The sequence below is a fragment of the Neofelis nebulosa genome, chromosome 14 (genome assembly GCF_028018385.1).
Source record: "Neofelis nebulosa isolate mNeoNeb1 chromosome 14, mNeoNeb1.pri, whole genome shotgun sequence".
NCBI lineage: Eukaryota > Metazoa > Chordata > Mammalia > Carnivora > Felidae > Neofelis > Neofelis nebulosa.
Window position 1 is genome coordinate 1,860,837 of NC_080795.1, and position 18,854 is coordinate 1,879,690.

Here is an 18,854-nt window from a genome sequence, read left to right on the forward strand (position 1 = left end):
CACTAAATGTGGGAGCTGCTTTCATAGTTTAATTTTCCAACTCGTGTGATTTTTGATTAATCCACTTTTTCCTGATTTTTTTCATGCAGAATTTTTATTTTTTCTCTTACACCTTATCAAGTGATATTTGTTCTAAAAATCTTAAACTGTTCCAGTGGCTTATGCGATCATCACTCAATACAATGAGTGGTTGTAATTTGGTTTCATAAAGCAACATAACAAAGACATCATAGGTAACGAGTTGTGAGAAGTATTCTTAAGCATTAATAATATAGATATTTTTAACACTCAGTGTGATTTTTGTTAAAGGGATACACTAACAATCTACCACTATGATGACGTCCTTTTGAACGCGACAGTATTATCTTAAGAGTAAAAAAAAAATACTGGCGGTATACTTTATTATAATCTAATACATAAAATAACACTTGATATTCATACAAATGCTATTCACTTTTTCTTATTAAGAAAAAAACAATTCTTTGTATAGCAGTTTGACACTAATCATGAAGCGAAGTCTCTGAAAATAGTATACAAACAATAGATTTTAAATCAAAAATGTTTATTGTAAAAAAGGACCTTTAAAATTGTTTTTTAAAAAAGAAAAATTGATTTCACAAGTCTTCAGGTTGTTTATAGACATCAGCTATAGACAACATCTCACTTTCATACAAAACTCATTCAGTCATATAAAAATAAACACAAATTTACATTGACTCATCATCTATACAATTAGTTTAAAAAGGCACTTGGAAGGGTGCTGTATGGATGCATTTAAAATAGTTTAAGTACATTACTGAGTTTCTAAGAATCCTTTCTTGCACTTATTCCCATCTTTAATTAATTTTAGAAAGTCATTAAAAATTCTTTAAAAAAGTAAGACATGGGGCATGCACCAGGAATGTTCCAAGCTAGTTCTCCCTCCTCCCCCAAGGCGCATACCCTTTATTGGCAAAAACAAAAACAAAAACAAAAACAAAACACTCTTAATACATTCTCTTGTGTTTCGTTCCTGTTCTTTTTTTCTCTCTTTCTATGTCTCCTAAAAATACCGTTTAAAGCATTACAGGTAATCACAAAGGCTTCAGTTCAACAATGATAACCAGACACCAGACATGTAGTGAAGTAAACTTGGAATACTTTATAAGGCACCTGAGATAGCGTCTGGCAAATTCGCTTCCTATAGACAATTCTATTACAAACTCTATGACAAAGCAATACTGTTCGTTTCGGTTGAAATGATTTGGCAGCAATGTGAATCTTTGCATTCTTTCTTAGTGAGAAAAGATGCAGTGTGCTTTTTGCTTCAACTTTTGAAGAGAAAGATTCTTGTCTTGTATCCTCTCAATCTCGCTGTCAGTAAATATATAGTAATTTTAAACTTCACATGGAAAGGATTAACTTGGAACACATGGATTTCGTGCTCTTGCAGCTTTGTGTGTGTGTGTGTATGTGTGTGTGTGTGTGCGTGCATGTGTGCGTGTGTGTGTGTGTGTGTCTATACACATTATTTGGTCGGTAAGCACAAGAGAAAATGCCTTTGGACTTTTATTTGTCATTTGGAGTCGGAGTGAAGAAATGCATTCTGTTCGAGTAAACATTGATTGCGTAAGTCAGTGTGCTACACAGCAGCCAGATTCCTCATGTTTGTGCAGAAGAGACATTCTGGAGAAGGTTTTGGAGCAGTTTTTGCACTGGTATTTCTTTACATCCGAATGGGTCTGCAGATGAGCCCTCAGATTTGACCTGTCTGCAAATGCTCTGTTGCAGTGAGGGCAAGAAAAAGGCTTCTCCCCTGGGGGTGGGGGTGGGGGGGTTGAGAAAGAAAGACAGTCAGTGTTTTTAGAGGAAAGGTAAAGTCAGATAATGTTCACGAACAACAATCACATTTTGTCGCCAAAAAACTAGACTAAAACTCCGCAGAATAGATCCTTATGTCCATATCTGGCCCTCGAAGATAAATCCGAATATTGCGTTAAAAAAAAAAAAAACCCCACCACACCCAGAATCTTGCTACTGCTGCCCGTCACGCAGAAATAATTCATGTAGTTCTAGGACTTTCACTCATTAAAGCTTTCTGCTTCAGCAGGTGCAGCTAATGTTGAGCTCCTCCCAACATTTCCTAATATCTCCCCTTTCCCCTCCTTCTGTATCATGACTAAGGCTGGATAAATGCCTTGGCTCCCTGCAGGATGATTTTGTGCTAGGAATAAAATATTCAGCAGCAGAACAGACAACATAATGAGACATCGAGAGTCAACTCAGTTCTCCCTGTCCAGCTCGCTCTAGGGTGACAGCTATCGCAATAATGTGACCGACAGAAAACTAGGGACAAACCTTCTTCGCCTACCTACCTGCCAGACCCATTGATTAAGATAGCGACGTCTGCGTTTGCCGGTTATTGGGAGCAGTTTCCCAGAACACACACTCAGGTACGTCCTTCCTGACTTTCTAACCGATCTTTGAGACCCAACCTTCTGAATCTACTTTCCAAAGTCTAAATGCTGTTTGCGGTGTCTGGAACGGAGGCTGTTAACAAGGCACGGGGCGCTCTGTGCTCTAACAACTTTTTGAGTCATCAGGAAGTAGCTATAAAGGATCATCCGTCATTAAAAGCACCGCGTCACTACTTAACGCAAGTCCGACAGCCCGACCGGGGCTTCGTTCTATCACACAGTAACATTCCTGTCTACGTTTTGTTTGTTTGGTTTTTTTCTCTTACCAGTGTGAGTTCTAATGTGTCCTTGAAGTAACCAGGGTCTGGAAAATGCCTTGCCACAGATCTTGCAGACACAAGGTAAAGTGTGGGTCCGGATGTGCATCTTAAGGGCGCCCAGGCTCACGTATTCCTTGTCACAGTATTTACAGCTGAAGGATTTCCTAGACTGGGCGTCGCAGTGCAGCTGCTTATGTTTGGCCAGCCCGGAAAAAGTTGAATAGGTTTTACTGCATAGATTGCACTGAAACTTTTCAGCTTCAATGGCATGGGGGTCTGAAAGCTTGGATTGTAGTCTTTCCTCTTCATCACTAATGGGGCTTTCTGAGCCACTGTGGTCCTTGGACGAGGTGTCGGATGGAGGAGGGGGGCTCACCCGCCCCAAGGATGAGGGGTATCCAGAAAGAGGAGAGAGGCCATTGGGTAGTGGGGAGTGGAATGGAACTGCCGTAGTCCACACGGTAATGGGGCTGTACGCTCCCGAGCTGAGGATCTCTGGTTGTGGTATGACAGGCATGGGGTAACTCTCATAGAGATATGGGGAAATAATCACTGGGGGAAAGAAAAGGAAAGGAGAGATTAAGGTAAAAAAATAACTGGCGCAGCACAGTGAGGAGCCGCTTGGCCACACCGCACCCGGGGCTTTGCGACGGAGTCAAGCGACTCCTTCCGGGCAGGCGCAGGCCTTGGGAAGCCGGTTCACCTCCAGCCTGGCCGCTACGCGGTCACCCACCGTCCTGGGGCGCCCACGTTCGCGCCCTGCGTACAGCGGGTGACAGGAGCTACAACCTGCGGTGCGGCTGGGGAGTGCAGCCCAGGGAGGGCCTCCACAGCCCGCGAGGAGGGCAACCTTGGACATCCCTTGAAGGATGCAGAAAAGGCGTCTTCCCTGCCTGCCTGCTCTGGGACCGCTCTGGGGACAAATATACGCGCCGCGGGGCCTACTCCGTGCGGGGCAGGAGCCTCACCACCCGAAAACAAAGCGGCCACTCGGACCCTCGCCGACTTGCTCATCCTGCCCGTCCTCATGATGCCTGCGTCCGCCAGCTCCTCCGGAAAGCCAAGTGGCCGGAGCTGAATGAAGGTGGCCTTGTCGGGGCGGAGTTCCGCCGGCTCCGAATTGGAACTTACCCCGACGATCGAGGGAGCCTGCACGACAGTTCGGGACACCGTGTGCAGGGAGAGCAACGGGCGCTTGGGTTCTCCTGCGAGGCTATCTGAGCTCGACGCCCACCAGTACGTGTACAGACGCAGAGAGAGAGAGAGAGAGAGAGAGAGAGAGAGAGAGGAGAGCGCGCGCGCGGGCATCCCCCCCCCCCCCAGGTTCTCCTGACTTCGGGGCGCGCGTGTCTACCTGTGTGTGTGTCCAGTTCGCTGTAGTTGGGCTTCTTGGAGGCGTTGAAATGCTTCTTGACCAGGAAGGAGCGCGGCATCTTGCCGGCGGGCCCCGCGGGCGCGGATAACGGTCCGGGGAGGACGCGGCCGGTCCCTAGAGCATCGCGCCGGGCCGCGCTCGGGCTGGGGCCGCTCAGGTGCGGCGGGCGACGGGCCGGCGCCTCTCGCGTCGCCGGGCTCCCTGGCGGACTGAGCCCGCTCGGGCCGGGAGGGTTTTTTTTTCCTCGCTTTTGCAAGAAGGATCCAATCACGGCGGAGAGGTTCAGGTTTCAGCTCCTCCCTCTGGGACAGCTGTGAACAGAGGAAGAATCTGTTGTCAGACGAAATTACCCTGGTCCAAAATGGGCCGAGCTCCGGGACTTCGGGGGGGGGTGGGGAGGTGGGGGGGTGGGGAGGTGGGGTGGGGGTTGGTGGGGGCGGGGGGGGGGGTGAAGTTCTTTCCAGGGAGGTGATGTTGCTTCGGCGGCCCCGCCAGCGACTCGTGCGCTCGGAGAGGCTCGCTGGGTCCTGGAGTGTGTGGCTCCCGCGGCGGGCCTGGCCTCCAGATGTCGCAAAGCAAATGCCCCGGGACACGGCGTCCGCTGGCTGGAGGGAGGGTGGCCTGCGGCGCCCGGGGCCGGGAGGAACGCGCCTATATTTGGAAGTGCGTTCGGAGAGCTCCGACCGCCGCGGGGACCGGACGGCCCGCTCCGGGCCCCGGACGAAGGGCGGGGGCAGCGCCGGGACAAAAGCCCCGGAGGGCGAGGCGGGCGCCCCCGGCTGGGGGGCTTTTCCGCGGCGCGCGGGGGGCCGGGCCGCGGGCGGCGCGCGAGCCGGGGGCGGCACTTCCTCCTGGAAAGCGGGTAATCCTGTCGGCCTAGGGGCTCGGCCGGCCCCACAGAAGGGCTCGGTGGCCCCTGGAGGGACCGCTCGTCGGCAGAGCTGGGACGCAGCAAAGCCAGCGAGAGTGGCTGCGCACACAGAGGGGGACACGCCGCAGACGTGCTTAGGGGCCGTGGGAAACGTTCCCCCCCCCCCCCCCCCCCCCAGCTGCCGTCTGTCCGGCCGGCCGTCTAGCTGACGACCGTCTATCACCCACCACAAACGGGCCTTTAGGGACAAGTGTGTCTTTTCAAGCATTGATCTGCTCCACCTCGGGATCTGCCAGGCCCCTGGATTGTGCTTGCAAGGAAGGGGTGCCCTCTCGTCTGCCGCCTGCTTCAAGTTCTAAGGATCTAGCTCAGGGACCAGCAAAAATACTTCCACTTTTTTTTTTTTTTTTTTTATTCGGTCCGGAATCTAAAAGTCCGCTAAGGTGGCTAACTTTGAAAGTAAAATTCCAACAGTCATTTCAAGCATCTCTGACCATTCCAGGCTTTTCTCCCCACCTTCTGCTTAACGACCCAGGAAAGGACAGATTTTCAACAAGCACCCTAGCTTTGTTTCTAACAGGTGCTAGAAGAAAAAAGTGAAAAAAAAAAATAATGGTGGTGAAGTCAAGACTTGCAAGAGGAAAACGCATTGTCAGGCTGCATAACTTCTTAATCTTGGGAGGAGAAAACAAGAGTGTGTGTGCCGGGGGAAGGAGGGGGAGGCTGGGAGGGGGCACTCGCAAGTTTCTGAGCCGATTTCAATGCTTCTTTTTTTTTCTTCCAGCAGTCATAATTTAAATGCCAGGGAAACGAATTTAGATGAATCTTTATGTTAAAAGGAACAGTATTTGTAGGAGACAGGAAGACATGAATATGTATTACATTCCCCTGCACACTATGAACCAGAGTATAATTCGGGGCAAGTTTTCTGAGCTTGCTACTTCTTGCGAGGGTTTGTTGAGATCCAGACCCCTGGTTTACGGCACAGGAGTCCTCCCTGCGCTGTCCACGCCACTCCCTGCAAAAGGCACGTTTTGTTAGAAATGTAACACAGTTGAGAAAACATACATCATTTGTCCCTCTTCCTTTAACCCTGTCCAGTCCACTGACAGTGGGGACGAGCTCTAGAAAGCATTTTGCTTTTGACTCTCTTGCTAGCTAGGACGGCGACCTGCTAACGCGTGTCTTGAAACGAATCCGTTCGAAGCGTTTGACAGTCATTTCCTCAGCTTGAAGAGAAAACGCAAAACGTGAATTTGGATTCCAGACGCGTAACTGGGCCGAGTTCCCCACCACATGTGCAGGGGGGCTCGTGGCACATGACACAGACCGGAGTCGGGACGTGTTGCCGCACCTACTGGGAGGGGCAGGTAGCGTTCGGGATCGTGCGCGAGGCATGTCGTTACACAGGGCTGCGTGGTAACTGGCTCCACGGAGACCTGTGTGAGGTCTGGTCCGCTGTCAGGAGCCGGGGAGCTGCGCGCTGATGGCATGAGTCAGACTGCACAGGTGCTCTGCTCAGACACAGCAGAGGGCATTTGGTGCCAGAGCCGCGTGGTAAAAACAGGGGAAGGGAGGTCAAGTCCCCACCCGAAGGCCAGCTGCTGGATTCGGCTAAGGCCAGACGCAGGGCTCTTGTCCCGCAAGCCACAGGGATGATGCGGGGACGTCAGCTTTGCTCACGGGCTAAGAGACCCTCTTGCCAGGGGACAGAAATCTTCGCCCAGGCCACGACAGCAGCTTCAAAATGTTTCACTTGGGCAAAACAAATCCCAGGGGGTTTTGCCAATGCAAGGAATTAGTCCTAGGTTCACGTAACTAGACTCACCGCCACAGGGAGAAAAGAGGGCTGTGCTGACACAGCCCAGCCAGGGTGAAGCCGGCGGGCCCGGGTCACGGGCAACACAAGGAAGGCACAGGCTCAGGCCTCAGGCTCCTGAGAGCTGAACGTGGGGAAGGCGGGGGCTTGAAAATACCCCTCCCCGATGCGGAGCGCCCTAGAGGGCCCCTTCCTTTATGGATCTTCCGGGGGGTACGTGGGGCGTGAGAAGCCCACCCAATCTAATTTCTTAATCGTTCATGGATTTTATTAGGATGTGGCTTGATGTGACTTTATCTTATTTCCTCTGTGTTCTGAAGAAGCTCACAGCGGTAACTGGTGGAAAACTCCGTGAATTAAAGGTCTGGGCCCTCGGGGGGAGGCCGGCCCTTCTCCGCACGCTACCCTGTACTGGTGGGTTTTCTCCTGGACAAGTCTTCATCATGAAAGACGTATTCTTGCCTGGCCAGATGGGAGAATAAATTAGATCTAGGAGGCTCGGGAATGCACCTCAGACTTGTTCACTTGGCCCAGAGATGTGTGTGCATGCAGATATTTACGTATGCGAAAAGCAGTGTGGACTGACTTCTTAGCTTAGGCAGCGGAGTAAATCTGGCACCAGAAGAAACCGTGGCTCGGCAGAAGCAGAAACTATCATCTCGTGCTGCACTCTGTCTCCTAAAATGAATGGCCTCTCCTTCCGCTTCCATCGTGGCCTGATGGCGCTGGAGTGGGCAGGGCAGGAACTAACTCCCCTGACTGATATGATGTTGTGCAATGTCATTAGTTCGTGATAGCTGGAGAATATTAAAACACATTGCTGCTTTTTAAAACGATTTACAGAAGAGCCAAGTGTTTGTGATATGTAACTTTGAAGTGTGAATGACAAAGACATGATGTTATCTCCCAACGTTGTGTATTTGTTTCCTAATCGATTTGTATTTATATTCTTAATTCATAATTTAATTAAGCCTCAGCCAAGACAAATCAACCTCCAAAAGAGAAGTAAGTGCTTCCTTTTAGTACTTGGGCTTCTCTATCTGTAAATTATGTTTAATACCCTTCCCTTATTTCTTTTAGAATGACTTGGGGACAAATATTTCCCAATATAAAAGGGAAAATAATCAGACTTAGCACAGGATTCTGCTTATATATTCTGAACTTCGTAACAAGGAGACAGACCCCTTTTCTCTGGGGATGTGGGTGAAGCTCACATATGCACTCAACATACTTAAGTGTATCTACTCAGGGATGTCAACAGAGTCATATGTGAAGTTGTGTGTGTCTGTGTGTGTGTGTGTGTGTGAGAGAGAGAATTGGGGTGAGAAACAATAGCAAAAGTGATGTCAGGATGTCCCTCTCCTGCTTAAGAATTTCCATTATTTCCTGTGTGTTCCCAGGGCCACATTCTCCAGGTTAATAGACATTAGCATTGTGTGGAGTTAGTTCTAATGCTATGCGCTTGGTAAGTGCCAATCATATAAAATCAGTCAATATTTAAGATAACTTCTAACAGAAAGCCATGTTTAACATGGGACTAGCATTTGGATGAGATTTATTTTGTGTCAAATCACTTGCATTCAGAATATTCTTTCTAGTTATGATTTTATAATCCCATTTCCCTTTGGGTGGCTCTAAGATATTCATCTCATGAGTGTACTGTTTGTACCTTGTGGAAAGTGTTGATGATTTTATCTGTTAGATGAGCAAGAAAGACTACAGAATGTTGACTTTATATTTTATGCAACAGCTCAGGGATATGTGGTTGCAAAGAGACACCTATTGGTCAACTTTGGGAAATTCATTGCTTTCTTTTTTCTGGCCTTCTTTTCCGTAACTCTTTAACAAGGTCTGCCACCTTGTGGAAAATGGATGATTTGACTGACTCTGAGTACATTAACTCCATCTCATGTAATAGCCCCAGTTTCAGGCGAATGCCATTTAAGTGTTGAATTTTTATTTTTTTCTTTTTTTTTTTATTTTTAAAATATTTATTTATTTTTGAGAGAGAGATAGAGTACAAGCAGGGGAGGGGGAGAGAGAGAGGGAGACACAGAATTTGAAACAGGCTCCAGGCTCCGAGCTGTCAGCACAGAGCCCGATGCGGGGCTTGCAATCAGGACTGGCGAGATCATGACCTGAGCCGAAGTCAGACACTTAACCGACTGAGCCACTCAGGCGCCCCAATTTGTTCTTAATTAGTAATGACTTCTTTTGTTTGTAGAAACACGAGTGATACTATCCAACAAATTACGTTGGCTTTACAAAATAGGTGAGTTAAGGCAATTTGTGGTGTTCCTCGATGTACAGTTATGAATAAAGAAGTAGCAAAAATAACAGCGTTATATTCCAAACTTAGTAAGCACCTCCTGCGACTTATTTCCTATCTCGTCATAACGATCTCTACAAGGTAGAGGGTTGAAGGTGGGGAACAAGGCATCCCAGGAACATTCCGAATGACAGGAACGGAGTCAGGGATTTTGGCACAGTTGGCTTGCCCAACACCTTCTTGCGGGGCTCTGCTACCCCGCTGCGTTTGTAGGGTACCCAGTACCGGGCAGTTTGTGGCATTGTGGGTAATGACACCAGCTACCATTCGTGAGTGCTTAACGTGAGCTGGCCACTATGCTAAGCACTCCACACACGTTGCTGTCATTAATTCCCCAAAGTGGCTGATCCCGCAAAGCAGATATTTTCATCCCTGTTTGCAGATGAGGAGACAAAGACGCAACTGAAGTGTCTTGATCAAATCACACTGCTGGTGAGGAACAGGTGGAGGTGGGATTTGCACCTGGTCTGTTTTGTTTCAAACCCTGCTCACTTCTCTTTGCTGTGATTGTCATTTCCCACCACGGGGGTGAATTAGACTCATGACCAACTGCGAAACTTGTCCTCCTTGTCAATTTGCCTCCCCACTTTCTTCCCCGCCGGGAGAATACTTACACGTGGTGTTTAGAACCTAGGGTGTGCGGAGCTTCTGTTTCCGCCTCTGTCCCATCCCCCACCATCTCTGCTGCGTCTCCCTTTCTTCCTAGGTAACACGGGGTCATGGTTGCTTGATTGCAGACTTGCTACCGTTTACCTCCGTGTGTCGGGTGTGACTTCTGGGAAGACGCTTGGACTGGAATCCTCTGTGTTTCAACAAGTAGCCGCCATGGTCTTTGGGGGGGCCGAGAGAGGCGACGGCCGCTCGTCACTTGTTCTTGTTCTATAAGCGTATTCTTATAAAAATATGTGAAAAGTAGAAATAGGGTAGCCAACGATAGAGTAGGAAAACCATCATGTGGTTTTTCAAAGTGGGAGGTGATGACCTTTGTTACTTCAGTGTTCAATGAGATCATGTGGGGGAAACAAACCCATGGATACAGAACCGATAAGTACCAATATAACGGAGGAGTTCTATCATCTGGAAGTGTCTCTCTCTCTCTCTCTCTTTTTTTATGTTTATTTATTTTTGAAACAGAGGGAGACAGAGCACAAGTGGGGGAGGGGCAGACAGAGAATCTGAAACAGGTTCCAGGCTCTGAGCTGTCAGCACAGAGCCCGACGCGGGGCTCGAACCCACGAACCATGAGATCATGACCTGAGCCGAAGTCGGACACTTAACTGACTGAGCCACCCAGGCACTCCTAGAAGTGTCTCTTTATCTATATGTGTGTGTATGTGTGTGTGGAGTGTGTGCATGCATGTACGTGTGTGTGCATGTGGAGTGTGTGCGTGCGTGCATGTGTGTGCGTGTGCGTGTGTGTGTGTGTGTGTGTGTGTGTCTGCATGTCACATGGCTGCCTCGTTCCCGGCTGGTAAACCTGTAGGGTGGGTTGTCCACCCTGGTTTACAAACAGGACCTGAGGCCCTTCCTCCGGTGGAACAGGGAGTCAGGCTTGGCAAACCTGCCCCTGTAAGGACCCAAAGAGGTGAGCTGCTTCTGCGTACAGCTCTGCACCTGCAGTGTGTCTTTTGGCTAAGCACCCCAAGGTGCTGTGGCTCAGCCAGGGTAGATCCTGGAAAGTGGATTTGCTAAAACGCTGTGAGCCTTTACAGGCTAGACACTACTGTGTTGGAATCTTTGAGGCAGAGACGATAAGAAAGAACGTGCAGAGGGCGGCTCACAAGGGGAACGCTACAAAGTGTTGATAACCGAGGGGGGCAGGGCACTTGCTTTAGTGGCAGCCAGGCCGACAGGTACCGGCGGGGCCCGAGACGTGTGGGTCCCCGTGGGAGTGGACGTGCTGCCCTGTGAGACGCAAGGACCTGCCGGATGCTCCGCTTCTCAGCGCAGTACCGGGAGCTCCTGCACGGGAGTAGTGTTTTCTGGAACACATGACAACGCGTTTCAGAGTGAGACTGGAGTAGTCAGAGGGAGAACACCGCATCTTCTACAGGGATACTGAACCCTCGCCCTGAAGACCATAAGGGACAGTTTTGTGGGACTTTCCAGGATGCTCAGGTCCTAAGTCACTGGGAAGGAGACAAGGTGTCCCTTACACACTGAGCTAGGGACAGGGAGAACGAGTGGCCAGTGGGCATGAGTGTGCTCGTATCACTGCTCGCGTGGACGCCAAGTCAGAAATGACCTCACTTCGCGTCTTGGCTCTTTCTTCGCCTCAGATCTGAGTCATCCACATGTCTACATGGACGTGAAAATCGAAATCCTGTAAAACAGCAGACTGTGAAACTTTCCAAGACAATTTAGAGAAGCAAATTCTGAATTATGCTATGTTTATGATTATCTCCCTCGCTCAGGTCTTGGTTCATAAACTTGGGGCGCCTTTTTCCAAAAGCATATGTCTGTCAGAGAACACAGGGTTTGTGAGAGCTTTCCAGACATCTTCAAGAACTTTTCTACGTTTCTCTGCTCCAGAGACATGGCTTTTACCACCAGTCAAACCAGCGACAACGTTTGCAAGTCCTCAGAAAGAAAACATCAAGAGCCTGGTCAGGCAGACCCTTGTGGGTGTTTGGAATCCCCACCAGTAGATAGAAATATCCGGATTTCTGCCTAGATAGAAATGCCATTTCATATGCTGTGATTTTTTAAAAGTAGACATTTTCCTACATTTTCCTAAATTGTACCATAGCCGTTTAACAGAAACATACCTCCCCCGCACACAGGTAGAGTGATATTTTCTAGAAATGCTCTTTGGCTTGCATTTAAAAATTAAAGTCTTGGGGTGACTGGGTGGCTCAGTTGGTTGAGCGTCCGACTTCAGCTCAGGTCACGATCTCACCGTCCGTGAGTTCAAGCCTCGTGTCGGGCTCTGTGCCGACAGCTCGGAGCCTGGAGCCTGCTTCGGATTCTGTGTCTCCCTCTCTCTCTCTCTGCCCCTCCCCTGCTCATGCTCTGTCTCTCTCTGTCTCAAAAATCAATAAAAAACATTTAAAAAATAGTAAAATAAAAATTAAATTCTTATCTTAAGGTCGGTACGATGATGGGAAATAAATATTGTGTTCACTCATTCCTTTGGACCTTAATACTCTGTCCTTGAATGTAAATCTCATGTTGGCACTAAAGGACAATCGGTCCCCAGTGCCCAGTTGACAGGTGAGGTGGCGATCCAGTGTGGCTGGCAGCAGACGAGGATTAAAATCTAACACTGAAGTCATTGTTAACGTAACTCTTGCCAGTGCTGAGAGGTAATGGGCTGACTACAGAAATGTAAGACTTTCTAGGAACTGGGCTGGTGGGCTCCTTTGTCATTGTGGACCCCAGACAGAGATGACTTCCTTCCCTCTCCAGCCCTGCCATGCGAACCCAAACTCTACTGAGGGATGGAATTCATTATTGCGCTTTCAGAGAGAAGGCTGAAGACGCTGTGAATCATTTGGAAGTTATCATGGATGACAGTGAGGGCATGAGAATAATCCTAAATCTTCAGGTTCTCTTGAATCTTTGGAATTGCACTGATGATGAGTGAGTGATGGTCAAAAGCCCGCAATTATCCTTCAGAGAAGTGTGAAGGGATTTGAGTCTTTAGAGGAAACTGAGACAGAATAAAATCGTCCACCGTTGGAGATGGGGACCTTAGCAATCCAGTGCAATGCTTTCTCTTTATTTTTTCACCAGGGAGGGCACAAAAAGGCTTGCTCAAGGGTGTGAACCTTCTCAGCATCACAGACGATTGGATCTGAACTGTTCGGACTTCTAGTGTGAGGCACTAGGGGACAGCAACACTAGCTGGGGTGTGCCCTGCGGCGGGTTGTCTTTTATTCGGAAGTGTAATTGATCAACTTCCGCAAACTCTCTTTGAAGGCCTTTGAAGAAATCAAAATAGAAAGAAGGGCTAGATCTCTATGTCACAACTCTGATGAAAGTAGTCCCCTGTCCTGCTCTGGCCTCCCCCACCTGTGAAGTGGTCCATATTTAATTTTGGTTTTCATTCTTACACTCCCACACCTGGTAGAGAACCAGAGCAGGTGCCCTCGTGCCACGTTGAGGATTGTTCAAGCAGCAGGTGTCGCCTTACACGACAACTGCACTTCCATCCTGGGAGATGTCAGCTGCTGGTGAAAGAAAATAACAAAAGTTTCAAGATTCCTCGGTTTTAATAATTTTAGACCAAGGTGTGAAAGAAGACTTTTAACCCATAAAACCCAAATGGAATATCCTTCGGGATCAGGGAGATGCAACGTTCAACATGATATTCTGCCACCCGGTTTTGGTTTTCTCTGAATTTCCGTTGGCTATAAGCTATGATTTTGCAACGGCTTAGTTGGTCTAATGCACAGATACTTGAATTCTGACTTCCAAATATATGAGTTTGGTGGTGTTCCCGAAGATGGGTTGCAAGTTTTTTAGTCCCTGACATCTATCACAAAGCCACCAAAGAAACATGTGACCGAAACGGGACAGAGAACTTGCTAAGCAGCTACGGGGCAAGTTCTCTAATCAACCAGAGCCCCCCTCCCTGAGAAATCCCTCTTGTAGAGACTGTAAGAGTACGACTGTTGGGCACAAAACAATAATCCTGACTCTGCCACATACAAAAAACATTTCCTTCATTTCTAAATATGGTAGTGAACATTTATCGAGTTACGATAAGGAAGAGAAATGAAAGATATTTATCTTTAAACATATAGGCTCTGGTGAGGTTCCTTCATATAGGGAGGTCTCAGAACCAAATTGTTCATATCATTCCTATGACACAAGCCGAAGTGACTCTTGTATCTGTCAGAATAGAGACTTGATACTGGAGGAGAGTCACCCAGAAGCCCCAGGGAAGTCACTGATTTGACAATGATGTTGAAAATCAAGAGGGCTCAGCGTGAAACACCTGGGTCATGGCGACAGGATTAGGTATTGGTGTGACGAGGATGGGTGTCCCACAGTAGGAAGGCTGCCAGAGTGCAGAGCACACAGGGAGCCCTTCTCTGACTGTGTAGTTATTAGTTTTTCTGAGGACACCTGCTGGAAAAATAACTGAGCTCGAATACCTACAGATCTGACTCTCAAATGGAACGGAAACTGAACAGCTGTAGACTGTCAGAGGCAAATTAGATTTACCACTCAGTGAACGGTCCTGTGTATTGTGTATGTCTCTTTTGAAAATAGAATTGAGCGGCTTTTTTCTCCTGTGTACTTGGACTAGAAATGTTGGCTATTTCCACCAGCAGTGGATTCCTCATGGATTCCAAAGTAATTTTTTTTAACTAATAACCTGGAAATTTTAGGGACTGTCATGCTCTTCATCATCATCATTTCTTCATTGGACATTTAAATTTGTGTATTTTCCAGATGGTTCGCCAGATAAACCTATAGTCAATTCAGGTAGATGAACCACTCAAGAGGTTCAGCATGATTGTGAGTACATTTAGGTGAAGAATGGCTCCATTTTTGATGTGGAAATTAAAGCTAAAACTAACATTATAAATCCTATTGTTTGTAGGAAGCAATGTTTCTTAAGCTGTACCAGCCTAAGCACTAAAAAAGAAGGGGCAGTGAATAAAAACCCTTGAAGGGTAGCTCTCCTGCTCTGTCCCACCAGTTTTGTACAAAGACCTCCCTTCTCAGATCCTGTCCAACTCCTGCCCGGAGTCCTCGGGGTGCCTCCTCACTCATCCATCTTGGTAGCCATGTTAATGTCTATCCCCTTTCCTGGTCCAGAGTCAGGGCTCCCACAGTCACCAGAGCTGCTGAACATGCTGTGCAAGTTATCAATGCCATCACAAAATGTCCCTGAAGTCCCTGAAGGGGAATGTTTACTCTGATTTCCTTTCCAAAAGCAAATGCACCTTGCTCAGTTCCCGTGTCCGTACTCCATGTGCTCCAGCTCTCAGCAGGGAGAGAAGCTCTCAGCCCGCACTTGTTCTGTTTGTAGCTACACAGATCCTTGAATATATGGTTTCAAGGTCTTTCAAGGTCTTTCTTACAAATCCTCATATTTTTTTTTCTTACACTTTATTTTAGCCCCCATTCTGGAACTTAGGACCAAGAAATGAGGCCATGGGGGTTTACCCAGAGGACAATATGAGTGACACATACTGTGTTCAAAGCAAACTAACCTTTCCTCTTTGATACGGAACCAGTTGTCTTCAGATTTGCACCCTTTGTGATTCAGTTTCCCAGGGAAGGCTTCTTGGTCTTTCAGGCAAATAGACACCTGTTGGGTGATCTCTCCCCACCCAGCAGATATTCCCTGATGATTGAATGCCAGGATAAACCTAACGTAGGTCCTTCACTTAGAAATCCTGTTATATACAGATTAAGACAATGAGAACTGTTGCTGGTTGGTGAGTCCCCAGAAGAGTAGACCCTCCCCGGGACACACTCAAACCACCACCAGTGATGTGCCCTTCAGCTCTGGGATTAATGGAGTTTAAAAAATATACACTCTTTTCCCCTTCACTTTATCATCGCTAGACATTCTGAAAGGTAATATAGTTACTACACAGCCATATGGGTAGTGCTTATAGTTTATTCGAACCAGGGGCATTACATAGATTTTTTACGTAAGTTAGGAAAAGAGGAACAAGCTTCGATGACTGAAAAGATGAAGGAGTGCAAATAAGGGTGAAGGTGGACTGTACATTCAGTTTTAGTAGAAGTAATTATTCTTCAAGTTGCAGGGACTTCCAACTCTTCCTCCCTCCCTCCCTCCCTTCCTTCCTTTGTTTTTGCCTTTTTGTTGTATATCCTTAGAAGCACATGAATATATATGGAATATACGTAATATAATATAGGTAACATTTTTTCAGTAAACACTTATTGACCGGCTCCTTTGAACCAAGATTTGCACTGACTGTACGTATGAATCTTATTTAAATCTTGTGACAACCCTTTCAGACAGGTACAGTTTATTGCTTTGCAACTGATGCCATGGAGACCTAGAATTCACATACATGGCAGTCATTCTAACTCTTAGTCTACTGTTTTTTAAATGATATTAACACAACAGCCATTTATTGACCTCCAATAATTTGCAAATCAAACAATAACGACCCCTATGCAGACTGGGGTAATCATGTTTGGTTAAGGATATAATAAAGAATAACATGGCATGGTCGAAATGCCCATTAAATTACGCAGTTTTAGAGTCCCGTCATGATTGCAGACTTCGAAGTTCAACAGGATTGGATTTAAATAGCGACTAGTATCATTAGCGGAGTGACCCCATGCTAATTATTTAATTCCCATTTACTCACTGATGAAATGGGAATATCGATGACCACCCTGCAGAGTTGTTCTGAGGGCATGAGATGATGTCTGTAAGATGCTAACTATAGTACCCAGCATATAGCAGTAATAAAAGGAGCTATCTTTTATTACGTGCTTACTATGTGCTAGGTACTGTGCTAAGCAACTTAACGTGTTTTGTTTTATTTAATTCTCCTACAACCTCTTTAACTCAGTCCTGATAAAACTGCTGTTTTGTACATGGATTGCCCACATAATCACACAGGTTCTACAGACAAGAGTCAGATGCCTTTAGCCTGGCACCAGAACCCTTGTTTTCATGTGTTTGGTTCTAGAGCCTCTGCTACTACAAGACCATCAGCAGAGGAGCCAAATGAATGATAGCTCTTGTGTCAGCAATCATACGACACCCTTAAATGACATCGCTTTTTTGTTACAAAAGCATTTTTAAGAGAAACTATCCTAACAATTCGAAAATCCAAACAGCAGCAGTTATATTTCAGAAACATCACGGTTGATGTTTCCGTGCTATGATTCTATGGTGACCCCTGGTAACTTTGTTTCATCTTGCTTTGAAGCATCTTAAGACAGGTTGGAGTAGAAGCAATTTTAAGACTTCTTTTAAATAAGGTCCTGCCTCTACTCTGGCTGCTGTTCTCAGGTTGGTGTCGTTTGTTACTTACTGCACAAGAGGGCAGTGGATCTGAGCCAAGATAAGCTATTGGGACCTTCTGTCACTCACCAGCCAAAATTTAACAGTACAGTAGACCCTTGTTACAGCATGACTCATCTGCAGACTTGGATACATTGCCGGTCAACCTACGTCTTCCAAACATAACAAGGACACCTGCCAAAGTCTCAAATAATATGGTTAGTCTATAATACGGTATTAGTCCTATTTCTTGGGACTAGAGTTATAAAGTATGAAGGGTCATAACTCTGGGTGCATTGCTGGAATCAAGTTTGTTACACTGCAATGGTTTAAAACATATTGAAAAGCAGATGACTGAGGTAAATGGAGTGTGGGAGAGAAGAAATAGATTGAATTTCCCCCTTTACTCTTACCTTCAATGATGGTTACCTGGAATTTATGCATTCTGAGCAAGGAAGTGTACAGGGCTTTAGAAAAATTGATTTACATATTAGTTCATTACTTACTCAACAAATGTTTATCAACTGCCCAGTATGTGCAAGATGCTGGGGGAACCGTATTGAGCAAAACAGAGCCCTGAACTCATGGAACTTATAGTTTAGTGGGGAAGGGGGGACTTATCTGCTCCTAAGAATATGAACTACAGATTCAGGGCATTGTAATGAGTGGAAGACACCACAAAATCAAGATGTTGGTTCTTTGGAGTCAGGATACTTCTCTGATGAAGTGATATTTGAACTCAGCTCAGAGAATTGAATAGACATGGACTAACTGTAAGGTGTTGGGGGAAGGCATCCCAGGTAGAATAAGTGGATGGGAACCCAATTAATACCCAGAAGCCGAAAGAGGCCCCTGTGGCAGCACAGAAGGGACAGAGGAAAAGTGTTGCTGACAACATGAGGTTGAGGAGGAGAGGCTGAGTCTGGCAGGCCATCGCTCGCCATGTTGAAGACTCCATCTTCATTCAATGATAGATGGGAATAGCAGGAAGGAAATTCTGTATATAAATATGTATGTTGACATTTCGCGAGAAATATAAAATATTCATAGTGAGAAATACATCACATTTCAAGCAGTCTCGCTTGATGAAATATCAAAAGTAAAAGTCTTCAACCTTGCTACTGCTCTCTAGTCTCATTCCTCGGAGACATCAGTGTTTACTATTTCTCTAAATTATTGGACGTTCTCTCCATGAGTTCAAACGATAGTCCTTGCTTTATTAATGTTAAGCAGTATCTATTGGTGCCCCACCAAGAAGCTGGTACTAAAGGGGTACGGAGTTACTTTTCTTCCTCCTTCACTCACCAATTTTTGATGTCGGAATTAAATTTTTTGTAGTTTCTTTTACAACTTTGTGTTAGACACTTACACGCAGTCTTGATTTTATAGTCAAATTTAATAGGTAGAGTGACTTCTTCTACTTTATTCTTCAAGGTTGTTTGAACTATGCCAGGGCCTTCCCATATAAATTTTAGAAAAGGCTCTGCTGTGTCTACCCAATACCTTGTTGGGCTCGGAGACCAAATCCTGGCTCCCTGGGCCCACCTCCTAGTTTAGGGGACACACATAGAAAGGCTGCTGCCTATCCCAGTTCCTTGTTGCCCTGAAGCCTGCTCTCATGGGATGTCGTTAGCCTTGCCAGTCAAGAAGTGCTTCCTGTTAAGTGCCTGATTGCTTGCTGAACGAGGCAGGATGTACATGAGAGCTAACACCACTTCCTGCACCGGTTTAGAGCTCCTCCTCAGAAACTGCACTAACAAACTCACTGGCCATCTCTTCAGAAGCCTGGA

At 46.7% G+C, this 18,854-nt stretch overlaps 1 protein-coding gene across 3 annotated transcripts; it reads right to left on the bottom strand.

Moving 5' to 3' along the window:
- Positions 1–545: 545 nt before the first annotated feature.
- SNAI2 (snail family transcriptional repressor 2) lies at positions 546–4,351 on the bottom strand. 3 transcript variants are annotated; one of them, XM_058699042.1, is made up of 3 exons: positions 4,071–4,351; positions 2,723–3,268; positions 546–1,795 (listed from the first exon to the last, which is right to left on the bottom strand). In XM_058699042.1, exons 1-3 carry the CDS (start codon positions 4,147–4,149, stop codon positions 1,614–1,616), a joined length of 807 nt encoding a protein of 268 aa, XP_058555025.1. In that variant the 5' UTR covers positions 4,150–4,351; the 3' UTR covers positions 546–1,613. The 3 variants fall into 3 exon arrangements, with proteins under 3 accessions (XP_058555025.1, XP_058555027.1, XP_058555026.1); XM_058699044.1 differs by lacking the exon at positions 4,071–4,351 and adding an exon at positions 3,848–4,002; XM_058699043.1 differs by lacking the exon at positions 4,071–4,351 and adding an exon at positions 3,353–3,829.
- Between the last annotated feature and the right edge of the window lie 14,503 nt (positions 4,352–18,854).

Bases quoted from the DNA above. Each gene is read 5' to 3' on its own strand.
- SNAI2 (XM_058699042.1), bottom strand. From the start codon at position 4,149: ATGCCGCGCTCCTTCCTGGTCAAGAAGCATTTCAACGCCTCCAAGAAG. The intron at 3,269-4,070 runs GTAGACACGCGC...TCTTTCCCCCAG, and splicing joins CGAACTGGACACACACACAG to TGATTATTTCCCCATATCTC. The intron at 1,796-2,722 runs GTAAGAGAAAAA...CCCCACCCCCAG, and splicing joins ACACATTAGAACTCACACTG to GGGAGAAGCCTTTTTCTTGC.